The sequence below is a fragment of the Carlito syrichta genome, unplaced genomic scaffold, assembly GCF_000164805.1.
Source record: "Carlito syrichta isolate Samal-C Ts95f unplaced genomic scaffold, Tarsius_syrichta-2.0.1 Scaffold309486, whole genome shotgun sequence".
NCBI lineage: Eukaryota > Metazoa > Chordata > Mammalia > Primates > Tarsiidae > Carlito > Carlito syrichta.
In genome coordinates this window covers 224731-245779 of record NW_007253582.1, presented here as the reverse complement: position 1 = coordinate 245779, position 21049 = coordinate 224731, and the positions used below count along the sequence as shown (strand labels likewise).

Here is a 21049-nt window from a genome sequence, read left to right as displayed (position 1 = left end):
CCACTAAGGCATAGAATTTAATTCTCCTTGGAAAGTACAATGGACAGCCATATTTATATGCTATTCATGATAATCCCATTGATCTCTTTATATCCTTCAGAAAATGTAATAATATCCAACGAAAATACTCAAGCTAAAAAAAAAAAGCGCAATGGAGAAGAACAATAACACAAAATGACACAAAAATGAGGCTTTTCATATAAGAAAAGTAAGAGCTTGGGCACATTTATTCACGACTTCTTCACTAATGATAAGAAAAAGTACGAGTATAATAATAAAATTTTAAACTGGTATTTGAGATGCCACACTACTAGCAAGCTTTACAAAATCAGAATCATGTATATACAAAAACAAAGTGATTATTCCAAAACCAAATAGAAAAGAAAAATACTTGGCAAAATCATAAAATAAAACAATACTCAAAAACATATTAGGGGAAAATCCGGAAGTAGTAAAATTAGATAGTAAAATATCATTTACCTACTATAATTAGAGTTTATAAAGGGCTGATGCAGACATTATTTCACATGGTCATCACAGCAGACTGAGGGCTAGTCAGTGTTGAAGGCGTTTCTGGAACTAAAGCTGAAGGGACTGATAGCTGCTAAAAGCACATAGTTAAAACCTCCTCTTCCATAATCCCAGGGATCAGGTGTTGTTACCAATACTGGTTTTCTTCAGGCTTTTTGGCAGAGCAGGAGGTCAATGCTTACATCCTGCTTGGTCTTATGTCCTCTCTATTATACAACATTGGCTCTAAAATTAGCACCTGATCTTATTAATATGCAAAACCTACCCATATCACCTATCTTGCAAGTGTTTTCGTTTTGGTACTTGTCATTTATCAATCATCTTAATTTGGGGAAGTTTTTACTGTATAAAAGATTTAATTTTTGAAGGAGCCCAAATACTCATCTTTATGATTTTTTTTCTTTTCTTTTTTTTCAGTTGGGGTTTCACTCTGTCACCCATGCTGGAGTGCAACGGCAATGGCACAATCACAGTTTACCACAGCCTTGACCTGGGTTCAGGCCATCCTTCCACCTCAGCCTCCTGAGTAGCTGGAACTGACTACAGGTGCGCACTACCATACCTGGCTAAATTTTTTTGATTTTCTGTAGAGACAAGGTCTTGCAGTGTTGCCCAGGCTGCTCTTGAACTTGCTCAACCAATCCTCTGCCTCGGCCTCCCAAAATGCTATGATTTCTGGTGTGAGCTACCGCACCTAGCCAATCTTTACAGTTTTCAACTGTAGTGCCTGGCTTTTAAAGGAGGCCTCTTTGTTGTAAGAGTATATAAATCTATATTTTTGTTAGTACTTTTACAGACTCATTATGTTACATTTAATCTTATATTCCACCTTAATTTTTTCCCCAAATTGCTACTGGATTCTTACATCTGAATAGTTATCCATTCTCTGATCATCTGAATTGTCACCTCAAATACTAAATTCATATTTATTTCAACTATTACATGCTTTTTCATATTTTATCATTTTAAAAATTAGTAGGCATTTCATAATCAAGAGTTTATTCTAATTAATTGAAATAATTTTCTTCTTTCTTGGCAATACATATTATAAAATAATGTCTTTCAATCAATGGCATCTTACTTAGAAACAATAATATATATTCTATGATATATAATAACATAATTTTGTCTACCAAACTGATGATATGTATTTGGACTTTCTTTTCTGTTTCATCAATCTTTGCAAGTCTTCTAGCACCTACACATGTGTTGAATTATTTTACTTTTACAATATCATTTTTATTTCTGGATAAAAGTCTACATTTTAATCCATATTATAGAATATAAATTCTGTAGATAAATATGGAATTGGGATAGCATCTATATCGCAATTCCATATCTATCTACTATGATTATTTTTACATTTCCAGATGTAAATGTTGTAAGTAATTATAAATGTTGATCAGGAACCCCTGCCTACTCCCCTGCTCCAAATTTTACAAAGATATGTATTGAAAATTAATGCAAATCTAATATAGAAAGAGTTGATATCTTACAAAATTGACTTTAATCATTCAGGAACTATAACTTTACTTCTTTTTTTTTTTTTTTTTGAGTTGGAGTCTCACTCTGTCTCCCAGACTGGAGTGCAGTGGCCGCTCCCGGCCACCGCAGCCTCGACCAACCTGCTGGGCTCTGGCCATCCTTCCGCCTCAGCCTTCCGAGTAGTTGGAATTACAGGAATGCGCTACCACGTCCGGCTGATTTTTTGATTTATTGTAGAGATGCGGTCTTGCTGCCCAGGCGGGTCTCGAACTCGCGGGCTCAGGCAATCCACTCACCTCAGCCTCCCAAAGACGCAGGATTACAGGCTGAGCCACCGAGCCTGGCTTAACTTTACTTCTTAAAGATTTTTAAGTTACTCAAGATTTTACATTTTCCTCATATAGATGGTACATATTTATGGTCATGTTTATTCCTTATCACTGTGGCAGATACGATTTTTTTCCATTACTATTTTCTAATAATTTGTCTTGGTCTATATTAAAGCTATTTTAAAAAAATAATTTGATAACTAAGCACTTTTTAAAAACTATCTTATTAAATAGGTACTTTCAGCTTATTCTCACGGGGTTTTCCATTTAACACTCAGATTATGTATAAGTTATTTTATTTTGCCTCCTCCTTTTCTATATCTTACCATATTTCAACCTCTTCTCTGATTGCTTTGGTTAGAATTCTGTTTGGGCAATAATTTTTAAAAATAATTCTCTGTCAATTATTTCCATGAAAATTTTGAGCTCTTCTTGAGTTAGCGTTGGTTTTTATATACTTTCTTCATTTCACAAAAATGTATTACCTATTTGGTACACTGTATTCTCAAATATCTTTTAAAATTTATGCTGTATTTATAGTTAACATTTTCTCTTTCACTCTTACTTGTGTTTCTTTCTTAATATCCTCATTATCTGTGTTGGAGGTTTGTTTATTATTGTTGTGTTTGGCCATTACCTATTGCTTTACTATTCCTTCCCATTTTATAAATGTGTTTTTTCAATGTCTTTCTTATGCTTTCTTTTTTTTCTATGTGTTTATTTGAGGAATGCAGCAAGGAGAGTGAGAAAGAGGAAGGTGTTGTTTTTCAAATTCCTTCAGTTGAGTACTTAAAATCTTATTATTTCTTGATTAATAATAATAACGCACTTAAAGCTCTATATTTTCTTCTGAGTATAGCATTGATCATGTACCTTGAGTTTTTATGTTATACTGATACAACTATTAATTTTCTAAAATGCTGTATTTGAATTATGACTTTTGATTTCTTGTCATTTAGGAGATTCTTTTTAGTTTCCAAGTGAGTTTTTTTCCTAATTTATCCTTTTATTATATAGTAACAATTTTAATTCATTGTGATCTATGAAAGTGGCCATCAATTCTACTTTTCAGAAATGATTGACTTTATGTTGTAGAGACCAATATTTATTAATTCCTGATGTAGAGTTGACCATAATTTGTGTTAAGTTATAAAATATAAAAGTAAATCTACATCTGTCCATTAAATCCCTTTAATTCTTTATGTTAATCAGTCATAATATTTCCTTATTTTTTCCTGTACTTTAACAATATGAGAAATGTGCTAAAGGCCCACCAGGATTACCATCTTGTCCATCTCTTCTCATGTTTTTAACAACTTCAGTTTTTATGTCAATGATGTTACTTAGTCTAATAGTATTCATGGCAATTACATTTTCGTCTGTGAGTTTTAACTATAATCAATGAAAATGACTCTATACTATGCTTTACCTTAGATTCCACTGTGGGATAGAAATACTGTCATCCCTATTTGATTTTTGCTTCTGTTGTATAAAATGTGTCTTTAAAAATGGAATATATTTCATTTCTACCAGAAATTCCTTCATGTTTCTGGTCCAGTAAAGATATGCTTCTCTGTTCTCTGGTGCTACTATAAGTTTTTTCTTATTTTCCTACTTTTTCAATCAATTATTAAGATTATAAGACGTATACACTGACTATTGCACTAAGAAGACCACTTACCATCTATCAATTATTGAAGCTACAATCCTTACATTCATTTTTACTATATATTTTACAATTTTTTAGCTACAATTTGTTAGTTTTTTTTTTCTTCTTGATTTTCTTCAAAGTATCACTGCCCCTACATTCTTATTTTCTGGTGACTATTATAACTACCATAATTTACAATTCGCTAACTGGGGGGAAAACCTAGATATTTATTTATTTTCAAGAACCAAAAATTTATGTTTACACAGCTCTGAAGCCTGAAAGCCCAATTTGTGCTAGCATCTTTCCTCAGTACCCGTGCATAGAGGCCACCAATCCCACTGGATTAGACTCCCACCCATATGATCTTGTTAACTATGAAAACCAGGTACTTTTAAGTCATACAAGCAACATGTACCAGGGAAGCCAGTGCGCAATTTAATTGTAAACAAATTAACAGTTAGTGATATTGCCAAGTGATAAATTTTAATATGAAAAATAAAATGAAGTAGAAGTCAATCTTAAACTTATAAGACATTAGAATATTTATTTATGCCTTGGAACTATATTACAACACATAGATGAGCAGATTATCTGTCTAAGTCTTTACCTACTAAAAGGTCCACATCTGAATAATTTACTGCACAATGCCAAATAAATTAACGGAGTAAGATAATATAATGTGAAGTGACAATCTATGATTCAAAAATGTATTGAGACCTACTCAGAAAAATTCTGTGAGCATACAGGTCTCCCACATTTTACTGATAAAAAAGAATTAAAACAAGTTGTCTCTTGGAGCATCAGAATGATGCAGGTGCTTGACCTGTTCAAACTGGCTAACAGAACAAGTCTGAATGTATATGAGACTTTCAAAATGTATTGTGGAAATAAAAATCAGAACCTTCTTACAGTGCAGATAAGAAAGGATTAGAATAGCAACCAATTTACAAACACATATTTGTCTCTCATACTTCTCTGTCAAACAATGTGTGGTATGGCACTATAATTTTTATTTCTATTATACTTTTTTACTAACAAGGAGATGGAAATGTAAGTTATTTCTGGTAAATACGATATAGGAAAAAGGCATATTCAGCCTTATAAATTGAGAATATAATTGGGTTAAAATAAAAGAATGAGAAATATATTTCCTTAATAATGTTAAAAGAAAAGTGGTGGAAACACTCTCTATTAACCAGAACACTAAGAAAACATTTGATATGAAACAATACCTCAGGGAATAAATTTGAAGAAACAACAGGCCCCTGGGTCTAATTTCTATAATTTCATCTAAATGTCAGTAATGGATAAAAATGAGGGGGGAGGAGGAAGATGACAAAACACATATGTCTTTCTGCATGTAACTCTATGGGAAATCTCTGTTAGAATTACATAATAGTGGAAACTGGTAAATGACATGTAAGACAGATGATCTACAATTATGATCTTTTCCATGCTGCATCTGCAGGCACATAAGTATAGTCCAGAATTAAAATTCTTAGTTTTATCACACCTACAGAATGGCAGGGAACATGTTCCCTCTCATATTTGGGACCAGCTTGAGTAACCCCACCATAAACTCCACGAGGGGAATAATTTATTTTTTGTTTCTTTTTATTTACAGGAAATGTTTCCTCTCCAAAAACAACACTTGCTTACTTTTTGGCCCTGTCATCAAGTAGGGTGAAGCAAAACGTATGCCAAGAGAAATCAGATTATTTTGATGGGTTTTTTTTTTTTTTGGCTCATTTGCCTGAAACAGTGAGACAGGATCAGAGAATGTGAGTTGTGAACAAATCTGAAAGTTTCCTGAGTTCAGTTCCACAGAGGTGAGTAATGTGCCTACAACCATTTTCATGGCTAAAGGGAGTGGTATAAAAAGATGCTGAGTCCTGTTCCAGCCCAGTGCAAGTGATGAAAGAGCCTGACGCATAACTGACTCCAGCCACTCCCATCCTAAGTTCTGAAGCCAAAGAAACACTGCTGAGGATGTGACTTGTGGCAAGTTGCCTCTCTGTCTTCCTTCATATGACAGCTTACTATAATAGTAAATAAAGCATCCCTTCTGGAATCTAATCTCACATTTTCAAAGGTCACAGGCAGCTTGCAGCAAATTTTTATACTTATATGAAGAACATTTAAGAAAAGCAAAACATTTACAATGTAGTTTTCCCCTTGATCTCCCTAGTAAATAAAATTTTATAACATTTGCTTGGCATCCCATTTTAAGGCACCCTCAGCAGTTTTCTTTCGTTGCTTATGTTGGAAAGTTGATTCATGTTAATCTTTAAAAAGAGTTCACACATTCTTTGGCCTCTTCTTTTTTCTCAGAACCGTAGAAGAATGCCGTTGACCAAATGGCCCAGCAGGGAGTTGTTGGCACACTGGCTTCTAAGAGGCTTTCTATACAGTTCACCAGTATCAAGATCTGACCCTTAGTCTTGCAGGCTCAGAAACTAGACTGGCATGCTGAAGACAGATCCATTTCTCTGGAGTGAAGTCACAGTAACGAAGTTGACAAGACTGATTTATAAAATCATAATTGTATTAATGCACAGGAAATAGGTCTGTTCTGGAAACCAGAGTACATGCACCTGCAGCGCCAGTCCCGTGCCTCAAGACCAGATCACTAATTTATAATAAGAAATACTGTCAAAGTAACCAGTATACTTGAGAGGATATGAGAAATGCATTATTTCCCTATGAGCTAGCCTACATCAGAAAGGAAAAAAATCAGTATAGGAAAAGTCAAATTCATGGAATGTTTAATAGCATGGATTCGATGTATCCATCTCACAATAAGGATGCATATTTGTCAGGGACTTGGAATTGTTAAGAAATTACTGGCTATGACCTGGTGTCGTGTCTCATGCTTGTAATCCCAGCACTTTGGGAGGCCAAGGCAGGAGGATCACTTGAGTCCGGGAGTTTGAGACCAGTATGGGCAACATAGTGAGACCTGGTCTCTAAAAAAACAATAAATAAATTGCTTTGCATGGTGTCATGCACCTGTAGTCCCAGCTACTTGGGAGGCTGAGGCAGAAGGATCGCCTGAGTCCAGGAGGCTGAGGCTGCAGTGAACCGTGACCATGCTGAGGCTCTTCAGCCCTGGCAACAGTGAGACCCTGAAGAAAGAAAGAAGAAAGAAAAAGGAAGAAAGAAGAGAGGAAGGGAAGGGAAAGAAAGGGAAGGGAGGAAGGAAGGAAGAGAGAAAGAAAGAAGGAAGGAAGGAAAGAAAGAAAGAAAGAAGGAAGGAAATAAATAAATAAATGACTGGCTATACCTGCTGCATCTGTCTCCACTTAAGAGATGGCTCACCCTGTGATCAGAATACTCAATGCACACTGATACAACTCTCTCTATCCATCTCTACATTAGAGACAAAGGTTCCCTTACTCCAGACAGAACTTGGAAACGCACTTTAATATTTATCTTTTTTTCCTGTTTTCATTATTGATACCTTCTGCCCCCTCTTTATAACTGCTACGCTCCTTCAATAGAATTACAATCAAACCTTACAACCTGAAAATGTTTCAAGGTACATTTATGTATCTCAGTGTTCCATTAGGGTTTGAATTCTGAAGTTTAACCTTCAGAAGACATTAATATTTCCTTATTTCCAGGTTCTTGGGAGAATGTTCAGACCTTCCTCACTATGTCAACCATGCATGACAGGTATACGAAAACCCACTTAAACCGACTCTAAATATAAATTGCAATACTAAGAAACAAATATGTTGATAAAAGGAAACATCAACCAATTTTTCAGAGAACACATTCTTCCACTATTCCTGAAGTAAAAGTGTAAGAACATAAGAAATCACAAGGGCAGGAATTCCTGCTTTGTTCTTTGACTAATCCCAACTACCAAGAACAATGTAGTGCTCAATAAATACTTATTGAATGAATAAATGAATATAATCTACAATATAAACCACATATTAAAAAAAAATCAAAAGCCAGAAAGTGAGACTCTGAAACAATATACATTATCCACTTAATATATCTTACATAGTCTACTAAATTTCAACACATAATGCTTAAACAAAAAATTCCGCTGAAATAGGATAATTATAAAAATACACCATAGTTAATAAGCTACTTAGCAAATGTCTGTTGGCATTTATTAATTACTTCAAAGTTATTTTATTACTCTAATTTTTATCTTTTTTTCAGACATTTTATTCTTTAAAATTACACTTGAAAGAAGGAAGTAGCTGGGAATAAATTTTAAAAAATAAGTGTAGATTAGTGGAAAGCCTTTACCTATGACTTTATTCTTCTTTCCATTTTTTATAGGTGTACAAAGCAAACTTCGAATGCATTGCTGGTTTACATTTCCTGTGTTTTCATTCTAAACAAAAACAAAACAAAAAAAAGCAGCTAAAATGGTAAAGAGACTGATTTGTTCATTAGATGCCATCCATATAAACTGTATGGCATATTTGAAAGCATTATATATTCAATTTTTATCTGCATTGGAGTGCAGAAAGTATACAAATTATAATGACATCACATAAATGCAACATAAAGCAATGTCTTTATTTTTAAAATCCCAGATTTCTTTTTTTATGGTAAACTTTCCAAACACTTACAGTAATAAGTAAAATATTCAGTATCTACTATGCTGTTGTAGTAGATGTCCCAAATAGTTTATCAAGATGGCAGAATCCAAAAAGCATCTAGGATGCTCACTGTTCTAAAGCTGCCCTTCATAAGGACTGTAACTACTATCCATATTGCTGAAGTTCTAAAAAGGTTTAGATATCCAAATAGCAAAATTAAGGCAGTTGCCTCACAGTGCAATGCTTTTCAGAAATAAGATGAGAGAATATACTAGCACTCAAAGTTTTCAGTGTCTGAGGAACAGATCTAAACAGCTTTGTGGACAAGGAAAACAGATATCCATTTTCCCACAGAGCTGCTCATATGGCAGATTGCCAACTGTATAAATTCAAGCCAAAAGGAACTTAATTTTCACAAATAAAACAAAAACTCCAGTAAAACAACCTAAGGAATGTCACTGATATTATGTAGGTAATAGTTAAATTACCTCAAAAATAGTAGATGACAATTTATTAATACACACTTAAAAAATGGAAAAGTACAAAGAAAAATATCCAAGTTTAACTCTCAATAGATGTTATGATCTATTTTATTGCCCTTCATCAGATCAGGGAAAGCACAGATCACTCCTAAACAGTCAAATCCAGGGCCAGTCCTTTAGTTAAAGAGGAACAGTAAGTACAGATATGATAGGAAAACAGCCTCCTAGCTTCAAGTCTAAAATTAGGTTACTTACTGTCCAGGGAAATCTTTTATCCTTACTGACATCTGGGATATTAAGTGGTTCCATAGTATTTTTGACATACTGAGCATACATGTAATTGATTTTGTTTGCATCACGTTCCCTGCAGAAATAACAGATATGAGTTCCTTCTGGGCAGAGAGAAAAACCATGAGCAAACAGAGTTAAATAAATGTTTAAGAAAGAAACATACCAGTCTTAAATTATAAGCCAAAACATATATCTTAATTGGAAAATGCAGCTTTAAATGTGTTTGAGGATTTACAACTTTGAAAGTTACTATAATTTAAATGTTATGGAAAAAAAAAAGCCCACAATTTTTCACCTATCTACAACAAGTTTTTAAAAAGTTGTAAGTGCTAATGGTAATGTTGATTTTTGTTGTCAATTAATGTAAAATTCATACGGGTTTTTCTATGTCTTATTTTGTCATCAAATCATAGAATGACAAAGGTCTAGCAGTTGCTTTACTTCCTCAAGTATTTATTTTATCTGTCCATCCCAATAAAACAATATATTATACATTTTAAGACCAAGGGCAACATCAACCAACACAGAAGAATTTTACTAATCTCTTCTTTCTACTTGAACTTTTCCCCCTTTCTTCTCTGCCTTTTTGTTTTGTCCTCCTTAATATCATTTTCTTTGTTCAATTTTCTCACTACATGTTTCTTTTTCTGCTTTGAGAACCATTACAATCCTCTTAAAAATGAACAATTTATCTTCCTAAAATTTTTTTAAAAACTTACAATATTTTACTGGTTTTGTTTCACTCTATTGCCTAATAGATTGGACATAAAAGATTAATCTGAGGCCAGAGGGTACAGTGTCAGTGAGGGGAGCGAAAAGCAGAACAGAACATGTTTTTTCATCAGGAAACTCCGTAAGTTCCCTGGTGATGGTGCCGTTTTCAGCAAAGAGGGTCAGGTTATGGAAACCGATTACAACTGTAGGGATATGCTTACTTAATTGTAATGTCACTAACTGAAGAAATATAGGAAAGCCTAATAATAAGAGACAACTAAAAATAAAACACAGTTGATCCTCTCTATTCATAGGTTATGCAGTCTCAGATTCAACTGACCATAGATGGAAAATAATTCAAAGGAAAAAAAACATAGCAATATAAAAATAAAATAATACAAATTTAAAAAATGATACAGCATAACAACTATTTACATAGCATTTACATTGAACTAAACTTTCTTTTTTTTGAGTCAGGGTCTTTCCCTGTCCCCCCAGCTGGTGTTCAGTGGCATAGTCATGGCTCACCACAGCCTGGACCCCCTAGGCTCAGGTGATTCTTCTGCCTTAGCCGCCGGAGTAGTTGGAACAGTCACATGCCATCTCACCTGGATCACTTTTTTATTTTTTTGTAGAGGCAAGGTCTCATTATGTTGCCTAGGTTGACCTCATACTCCTGGGCTCAAGCGATCCTACTGCCCTGGTCTCCCAAAGTGCTGGGATTACAAGTGTAAGCCACTGTACCCAGTCTGCATTAAGTATTATAAGTAATCTAGAGATACCTTAAAGTAAACACCTTTCATGAGATGATGTGTGTAGGTTATAGGCGTATACGATGCCATTTTATATCAGGGACTTGAGAGTCTGTGGATTTTGGTATCCACAGGGTGGAGGATGGGATCAATTCCTCCACAAATGCTGACAGACGATTATATACGTATCAGGAAAAATATCTGCTTGTTCTGAGTTTTCAAAGTTCCAATGTTTCACTCATCTTGTCTTTTGCATCCTATCTTCCCCAGCTACTTCTTGGGACAGTGATTTCCTATGGTGTCCCTGAGTGCTAGTGATTCCACAAAGATTCCTGAACTCTGTGGTCTCATTACTGGCCAAGATATTTCAGCCTTCTCTTTCTTTGCTGTACATTTTAGTTTAAGTGTAATTAGGTCCAACCAAGTAGTGCCCACTTGTCAAGTATTATGTATAAGTGAAAAAGAAGGAAAAGGGAATGACAGAATGGTAACAGGAGTAATGAACTTTAAACTGAACAGTTCTCCAGACTAGACTGGCAGTCTGTGAAGGTAAGCCAATTATTGTACACATCAGGCCGAGTATACTCCTGGAGTCCTATTTCATACATATTTCCTGGGTGACATTCAAGAAAAGGTTATGAGATAAGTGCAAGTTTTAGGTTAATAAAACAACGTTTAAAACGATACAATTTTATAGACAGCAACAGCCTAGAGAAAAGAAAATAAGAAGAAGCAATTGTGAAGTTAAGAAAAATGAAAAGGTGGCTACAGGAGAAAGAAGTACTCTGGGGAAGTAAGTATCTTTGTACAAATCTCTTTTAAAGTGATAACAATACTATTAATAACCATTATTATCCCTATCATCCTTACTAGCAGGAGCCAGAAGAAACCCAAAATAGCAAAATTGTCAGAGACCATATAGTCAGACTTATAGGAGTTGACAGAGAAGCAGAAATATGAAATTACTTATATATCAATAAATACCTAACACCTTATTTAATTCCCTGAAATGTTAAGTTTTCCTGATAGCTATTTAGTGAAGGTGAATATTAGATTTACTAAAGTTATATGATGCCACATTTATTTCTTACTCTGGAAGAAATATTGAGAAATTCTTAGTCCTACACTCACTAAATACAGACTGAGCACCTGCTCCACCAGAGGCAACCTTAGCACCACATGGGAGACAGACTCCTATTGGTCAGGAACTGACAGATACACAGTAGAGGATCTAGTAGAGGGCTTGACATCTAGTAGAGGGCTTGACATCATGGATACTTCATCTGGGTAGAGTTTGGTGCAGAGGTTGCCGGTTTTGCCCTTCAATAACTCTCCTCCCCTTCTCTTTGTCTGGACTCACGGCCACTCAGGATAAAAGCTACATTTCTCAGCCACCTGGTTCTAGTCCCTAGGATATAAGAGAAAAGGTGTGTGACTGCTTCTAGAAACTTCTCCTAAGAGATGCTGATACATGCTCTCTTCTTTTTTCCTTGTCCTCCATCCTACTATTTGGAACATGGATATGATGCTGAGCTGCATTCTTGACCCTGAAGGAAGGGACCATACCCCAGGGGGACAAGGAGGAAAGTCCAAAGGTGCCTGGGTCTCTGAGGCCTCTGGAGCGGAGCTACAGCACCAATCCCGAGCTCTCTACCCCTGGGCTTTTATAGGAGAGAGTGACCATACTGCATTCTTGTTCAAGATATTTTCATTTTGGGTTTTCATGATCCACAGCCAAGCCTAATCCTAACTAACAGTGTTGGTAACAATGCAAGTACCACACATGTGGAGTAAATGGGTAGACAGCACCTCAATGGAATGGATTAGGGAAGAGGTGGCATAAGAGTTTGACTGAGACTTTTTAAAGGGGAGAAAGACATCAGGAATGAAAGGGAGGGTATTTCAGGCAGAACATTGCTGACATAGAAGGGTTCTATGTGTAATTGTGAAACACTAAATGATTTTGGATTATCAAGCATAAAATGATGATTTCAAGCTACAAATGTTAAGCTAGGACAGACTGGAATATTTGAAAAGTACAATACAAGGAATATCGATCTCGTTCTGTAAGTAACAGAAAGAGCAGTTGATCAGTGTCTCCAGTTGCTGTGCTCAAAGCCATCACCATGTTTGCATGGAGGCCACACCGCCCAGGGTTGCTCCCAGACAAAAACTGAGCACACCGAGGATACTAAGGTAGGTCTAATCCTGGGAGACCCAGGATTCTTCTGACAGGAAACTTTTGCTAGAGGACTCCCCAACAGCCCTATCAAACCTTGCTGAGAACTGCTCAGCTGTCTACAGCTCTCCCACACAAACTTCCTTCCTTCCTCATCCCACTCATTCACTCCGGGTCAGGCTTTTTGTGGTAGGGCTCTCCTGGCTCCTTCCCCCGACTGTCACAAGGTGTTTTGTTTCCCTTAATACATTTCTACATGTTTAATCTAGCCTTGGCATCTGTTTCTTAGAAAACCTGGGCTAACTCACATATCTAAGGCTCTTTGCACAGTGTGTTTCAGTGGAGTTGTACAAGAATGCATTCTTAGAAAGACAAAAATTTCTTCCTTGAAACATGCAACTTGGAAAGACAAAAATTTCTGTGCTTTAGAATTAAAGGGAATCATTGCAGGCCAATGTAAACCAAAGACTGAAAAACACATCAAAAAGACACAGAAATAATAACTAACACTTACTGAGTACTTACTATAAACCAGATATTTTCTGAAGCATTTTACATGCATTATCTAATTTAGTCCCTACTATGATCCTACTATAACTATAGACGAAGAAACTGGGGCATTGAGAGGTTAAATAATTTATACCAAGTCCTATAGCTAGCAAGTCTAGTAAATGGTGAAACTCAAATAATTAAATTTAAATACAGTCTGATTTTGACATTCTTCTACTCTACTTCCACAGTTTGAGTAGTAGTCTTTATTTATTTAATCTTAGTTATTTTCTAATATAATACTCAGTAACAAGTATAAGCTAATATATATTCCAAGAAAGTGAGCTTAAAAGATTAATTCTATGTATTTGCCATTTATGATAAAAACTGTACACTTGAATGTAGCATTAAAATATCTATTTCTCAAAATAAAGAGCCAATATAAACCGTACAACACCATACTCATTTTTTCCTTCTAATTGTTGGCTCTTTGGATTGCAGCACATACAGAAACCCCAAAACTTCCCACCATCTGAAAATGAGCAACCCCAATCCCGAGGGCTTGTTACACTGTATCCCACTTATATGATTCTAATAACTGTGTATGCCATTTGCCCTGAATATTTTTTAGTTTTACACTCAACATTTCAAAACTATCTTCAGTGTATTATTTTAATTTATAAAAGATAATAAGTGAATTGGCCGGAAAAATTCCAAATGAGCCATGCTTTTCAACTGATAAATAACTACCTAAAAATGATTTGCTTACTGCTGAACTATCATCCAACTCCCAAGCATTTCATCTCATTGAAGAGAGTTTGGAGTGGCAAAGTGTTTAATGAGAACTAGAGTCCTGAATACCATCAATTAGCAGTTTTAGAAACATAATAAAGAATCTGCTGATGAAAATTAAGTGTCCATATATTTTAGCCCTTTTTCAAGATGCCAAAGTCACTAAACCCCATTTTAATTACGTTTTAAAAAAATTAGGCCTGATATCTAATATTTATGAAAACAAAAAAATATATTTACATGACTAGAAGGTCTTTTATGTAGCACTATAATAAAGGTTAACTTTTAAATGTTTATTTGACATAGCTATTAGTGTTGAATTGATTTTTATTCCTTGAAAAATCAGTTAACACGATCCATGTAAATCAGACTCTTTGAAGGTAATTACACTGACCAGTTTATGCTTCATAAAAATTATCTTTATACTAAGACTGTCCTGGAATCATTATATAGGTAAGGAGAGCCACACCTTTCATTTTGCCTATAGAGTGGGAACGTAGCGTTTATTCATCAGCAACAAATATGTAGCAAGACCTCGCTTTTGTGTCTTGTTAAATGCATATTTGCCAGTAGAGGTCACTATTACACCAAGTCACTGGATTTGTAGCGCTATCACTAAGAGCAATGAGAGAACCTGGCTGAATTTATACTAAAAATCAAAATGTCAATACATAAAACATAATTACACAGATATATGCTTCTGCAAAAAAGTTAAAAGGTAAATGTAGATAATTTATCATTTTGTACTTTTAATATGCAACATCATACTGATTTTCCTGTGGTGATAAAGACAAACATATAAATCTAGATGTATATTTATATTTATATATAGTAACTCATTACGTATGCATGTCAAAAAGTCAAATATTCAAATATTTATATGTGTTTTACCTAGAAGCTTTCTAAAATATTCTTTCCAATATTATTTAAATACAAAGACACACAATCAAAAGGAATTCAATATGAACCACAACAATCTTAAATATGCAAGAAAATACAATGGCACGGGGACTTAGGAAAAATACGAATAGGGATGGAATAGAACCTTCAGCTCATGAGCAGCAAAGCCAAGAGGAAAGTAAAGATCACCTATTAAGTGAACCAAAACCTCCAGGACAGCAGGAAAAAATCTCTGGGTTTCTAGAAACCTTGGTTTATCTGCCTTGACTCCCCACTCTATGCATAAGTCAACAGTCAAGGCTTAAGTCAAGTGAGACTTCTGAGTCAAAGAATTCCCCATCTGCCTCAAACTTATATCCTCACCCCTTTGCTAATTCCTAAAACACTTCTAGGGAAAGAAAAGGCCTTTCATTGTATCATAGTGTTATAATAATAGTCTAGTAATAATGAGTCTTTATTTAAATACAAAGACTTAAGCTAACAATTTAAAGTCACTGTAGTGAACAGTTTCTCCATCTTGATGGAGGGAGACTTAAGAGGAAAGGAAATGTAAGAAGAGGTAAGAGGGAAAGAAGAAAGGAAGGGACACATACAAAGGGCCCTCTAGAAGTAGAGTAGAACATGGTGGCCAGAGGCTGAGGTGGGTAAGGGGAAGAGGGGATAGGAAGAAGTCAGTTGAAGAATACATCATACAAGTAGACAGGAGGAATACATTCAAGAGCTCCACTGCATGGCAGGGCGACTAGAGTTGATGATGATATGCTGTAATCTTTTTTTTTTTTTTTTTGAGTTGGAGTCTCACTCAGTCTCCCAGACTGGAGTGCAGTGGCTGCTCCCGGCCACTGCAGCCTCGCCTGCTGGGCTCCAGTGATCCTTCCGCCTCAGCCTGCCGAGTAGCCAGAATTACAGGCATGTGCTACCATGCCCGGTTGATTTTTTTTTATTTATTGTAGAGATGAGGTCTCGCTGCCCAGGCGGGTCTCGAACTCGCGGGCTCAGGCAAGCCACTCACCTCAGCCTCCCAAAGGCGCGGGATTACAGGCTGAGCCACCGAGCCCGGCTTAGGCTGTAATCTTGAAAACCAGGTGAAGTGAGAACCAGTGGGAGGCCCAAACTTCACCTATACGATGACCACTTAAGTACCTAACCCTGAATTGTACCCCACATCTTTAAAATAAAAAAAAGAAAGAAAAATGCAAAGAAAGTGGATACTGAGTGCTCTCACTACAAAAATAAAAGTGTAAAGTAATACACTTGTTAATTAGCTAGAGTTAACCATCCCACAACGTCTATGTATCTGGAAACATCATGTTAAACACGGTAAATACATATGATATTTGTCAAGTTAAAAAACAAAAGGGCTGCAGCAAAATAGATGACAGCCTGTGCAGACCTCAGTCTTTGGGGTTGGTCTTACTTAAAAGGGTCAGAACAAAAATACTCTGTACATGGAAGCATTTTGTTCCTGTAACTGCAAACTCAGACAATTCTACCTTGTGTGATCTACAGAGGTGATTTTTGCTTTATTTTGTTTCTAACTTTTTATTACGAACATTTTCTTCCAATATTTTAAAATGATGAAGTGTTTTAAAGTATATAGAAAAGGTGAAGGAAAGTTGAATGAAAGTAAAATGAATACCCTACTCCTGGATTCAACAATTTTTAACATTTTGCCATATTTGCTTTATCTACATATATATGTGTGGATATATATTTATTTAAATATATTAATTTAAATAAATTTACGGATTTATCATTGGCTGAACCATTTTCAAGTCAGTTGCCGATATCACATGACACTTTGCCCTTAACTACTTCAGTATGAGTCTCCTAAACATAAGAACATTTTCCTACTAACAATGACTTTCTAAAGTCAAAGAAAAATACAATTATCCTCCATCCCCACCTAGTATCTAGTTCATATTAAAATATCTAATTGTCCTGCAAAATGTCTTTGATGGCTCTATTAGCAGGGATCTAATCGAGGTTCAAGTATTGCATCTGGCTGTTGTGTCTCCAAGAACAGTAGCCTCTAGTAGTTTAGATGTGCAGAGAGTTGTTAGTTTTCAAGCACCACTACCAGGGAGCTCAGTGACTGAGGACCATACTCACTGTGACACCATTCACTACCTGAAATAATTCTCTGATATGTCAGTTGTACTGAAAAAAAAATCTGGAAATTTAATATCAAATAGTAAAGTTAAAACAATGTTTTATTTCCATATGGGGCTTTTAGATATAATATCCATAATTAGGGTTAAATCATTTGAATCAAATGAACACTGAACAATGTGATAAAGAGTACTTTGCCAAAGAATTTCTGACACTTTATCCTAGCAGATCTGTATTCCTTACAACATCCTATTACTTAAGCAAACAACATTAGTGTTTTGCTCTGGGTGAAAAAAGGAATATAAGAAAGAATATTTGGTAGTTTACCTCCATTTTGAGATTCTCCAGAAAGCACATGTAAAATTAGGACAGTAACATCTTCAACCTCCATCATATAAATACTTTTATATTGTTTCTGAGTCACAATTAACAACAAAAAAAAATGTATTTTCTGTTGGAAAATGGAAAAGAACAACTACAATAGAGATCTGGTGTGATTCTGGCTATAAGGGTACATATATTATTACGATCGGGACCACAGGCTTCCTTCTGTTAGTTAAATTCTAGTGGCTGATTCCAAATCAGAACCAATTTAAGAAAGAGTGTGTTCAGGAGTCTAATATGCAATGAAAAAATATAACTGAAATATAGAACTTGTGCATCTTAAATGAACCAGTTCATAAAATACTGTATTAAGGCCTATGCTAATTGCGACCCCATTCACCGTATGAACTAATTCTCAATAGATAAACTGTAGTGCAAAAAACCCTGGAACTTTTTTTTGTTTTTTTGTTTTTTTTTAGAAAGCAGTATTTATTGAGAGGACAGAAAAGCTCCCACAGTAGGAGGGGACCCGTAGGGGTTGCCTTCCCTGGAACTTATGCCATCAAACAGTAAAGTATTTTCACAAATAAAATTATTTGGGATGGATGGGGACAGTCTGTAGCTCATATATCTTAAACTGGTCTTGAAATAATCATGTAGCCAATGTATACTTGTGATAAAGATAAACAGAAAATATATTATTTTACCTTGTTAAAGTATCAGATGATTTTTCTAATTCCTCACACTCCATATGAAACACACTAGAAAAAGAATCCTGAAAACAGAGTGATAACACAGACTGATAAATAAGTTTGAAAACTTCCTAGATACAGACATACATGCCATGAAATTGACTAAAGAGTCCAATACTTGTAATATATTTTCACTTACTCTCAGATAAACTGACCCAAGTTCTCATTTCATGACAGCCTCAAAGCTGCTTCCCATTATTAAAACTTTTGTTCATATCATTTCTGATCTTCTCTTGCAAGAATACTTACTTGAATTTTGGTTTTTGTTCTACCAGGTGCTAATGAACATATTAGTTTCAGAATTTCTCTATGCTTTTGTTTTGGCTTTTATGAACACATTGATTGCTGTTAAATTCCAGGTAAGGAATGCCTTCTTAAAAAGATGTATCATTCAATATCTTTTGTGATCATTAAATAATTGTAAAGATTTTAGCAAGACAGTGAAATACTTTTATAATTACATTAAAAAGTAGAATAGCATATTTCACGTATACTCTATTTACCACTGAATAAAGAATTGGAAGAAAACAAGTAAAACAACAATAATTTAATTTGGTGATGGAAGCACTCGGTATATTATTTTCTTCCTTATATTTTGATATTTGCTCATGTTGGGGAAATATTTTTAAATAAATAATTATAATATAAATGAACATCAAGTCACATAATTCCTTTTCTAAATCCTACAACCTAAGTTGTCAAAAAGTGAGCAAAATATCTTAAAGGGCCTATTGTTGAGCTGAGTTTCCAAGCACCACTGACCTACATCAGTGTGGTGTGCTACCAAAACAGGTGTTATCTGGTAGAGGTATGCGCTGAATGTTGACTAAAGTGATACTTAAGCTATCTAAAAGGGGAGTGCCTCATGTATTAATTTCAAAAAGTAAATGCAAAAGAGCAGGTCACACAGCAAAAATGACAAATTGACAAACTGCATTAACAAATTCTGACCTGAACTTTAAAAGGACAGCTACAATCTTGTAATCGCCTCTACATTAAGGATTTTATAACTGATTAAAAAATTCTAAATAGTATCTATGACGATACTGATTATCTTTTAGCTCATCATCTGATGATGATTAATGAGAATTGTTTTAATAAATGCATCTATCAGATATATATGCACATTTAAAATGGCTGAGATAGCCGGGCTCGGTGGCTCAGCCTGTAATCCCGCGCCTTGGGAGGCTGAGGTGAATGGATTGCCTGAGCCTGCAGGTTCGAGACCCGCCTGGGCAACTTGGCAAGACCTCATCTCTACAATAAATAAAAAAAAATCAGCTGGGCGTGGTAGCATGCGCCTGTATTTGCAGCTACTTGGAAGGCTGAGGCGGAAGGATCGCCGGAGCCCAGCAGGTCGAGGCTGCGGTGGCCGGGAGTGGCCACTGCACTCCGGTCTGGGCGACAGAGTGTGACTCCAACTCCAATAAATAAATAAATAAATAAATAAATGACTGAGATATTGGGCCATATCGTAGTCTTATACCTAAACCAATGAAAATTTCTTAATATGAGTATTGAATACCTTTTATTATTCTACTTTCCCCAAAACATCAGTTCAGATATCCTTCTTTTATTTTTTATTTTTATTTTTTGAGTTGGAGTCTCACTCTGTCACCCAGACTGGAGTGCAGTGGCCGCTCCCGGCCACCGCAGCCTCGACCTGCTGGGCTCCGGCGATCATTTCGCCTCAGCCTTCGGAGTAGCCGGAATTACAGGCATGCGCTACCATGCCCGGCTGATTTTTTTATTTATTGTAGAGATGAGGTCTCGCTGCCCAGGCGGGTCTCGAACCCGCGGGCTCAGGCAATCCACTCACCTCAGCCTCCCAAAGGCGCGGGATTACAGGCTGAGCCACTGAGCCCGGCGGGTTCAGATGTCACATAGGGATTATACCGGACCTATACAAGTGGTAGTCCCCACTCTTTTCTACTAATCCAGAAATGAACAACCTATTCTTAGAGACTAAAGGATAAAGAACAGGAAAAACAATGACATAAAAAAAGAGGTATTCCAGATGCAGTGGTTCAAAGATGAGGAGGGAAAGAAACTGCTAGAGGAAAATTGCCTTAGACCAGGGGCTCTGATTCTACCGGCACATTTGAGACAGTCGGCCTGTCTGTAAGAACCCAGCACTCTATGCCAATGCTGCACCTTTCCCCACACTCCTGGAAATGCTTTTTCACGTTACAAATCAGTGGACTGAAATCTACTGATTAGAATAGTTTGGTGGTTTTTCATTGCTGGTAAAGAATGTGGGACTTACAGGTACTTTTAGTAATATTGTATCAATTGAGCAGCACCTTCTGGTTTCTAAACAGTTTTTGGTAAAAAGGAATTTTTATATCTAACCCATTCACAATAGGAGTCTACCTGTTCAAAGCAACAAGGGCTCCACTATTTCTGGCCATGAAAAGTCAGCCCACTGTAATGACAATGTATGTCTTCATCAAGACAGTATAGCCATTGAGAGAGAGAGAGATCACCAACATTCCCTTTGCGGGGTGGGGGGAACAGACAAAGGTGAAAAGAGGTACTGAAGGGCACCCTCCACCCTCTACCCCCACTTATCTTCAAGCAGAACAGCTCATACTCTGATTGGCTAGATAGATAGAGAGCTAGATATCCATATACAGCTGGGCTTGAGAGAGGATTCTGAGGCCAAAATCAGGTTTAAAAGGGGTGCTTACAGAAATATAAA

General features: G+C 35.8%; 1 protein-coding gene across 2 annotated transcripts in view; it reads right to left on the bottom strand.

Moving 5' to 3' along the window:
• The window catches only part of PDE5A (phosphodiesterase 5A), a 138011-nt gene that overhangs the window by 54402 nt on the left and 62560 nt on the right, over window positions 1-21049 (bottom strand). For both annotated transcript variants that reach the window (XM_008067352.1, XM_008067353.2), the window contains exons 7-9: window positions 18304-18371; window positions 9299-9407; window positions 8263-8350 (exon numbers count right to left, since the gene is read on the bottom strand). In XM_008067352.1, coding sequence (XP_008065543.1) covers window positions 8263-8350; window positions 9299-9407; window positions 18304-18371 — 265 coding nt within the window. The remainder of the gene's footprint in view (window positions 1-8262; window positions 8351-9298; window positions 9408-18303; window positions 18372-21049) is intronic.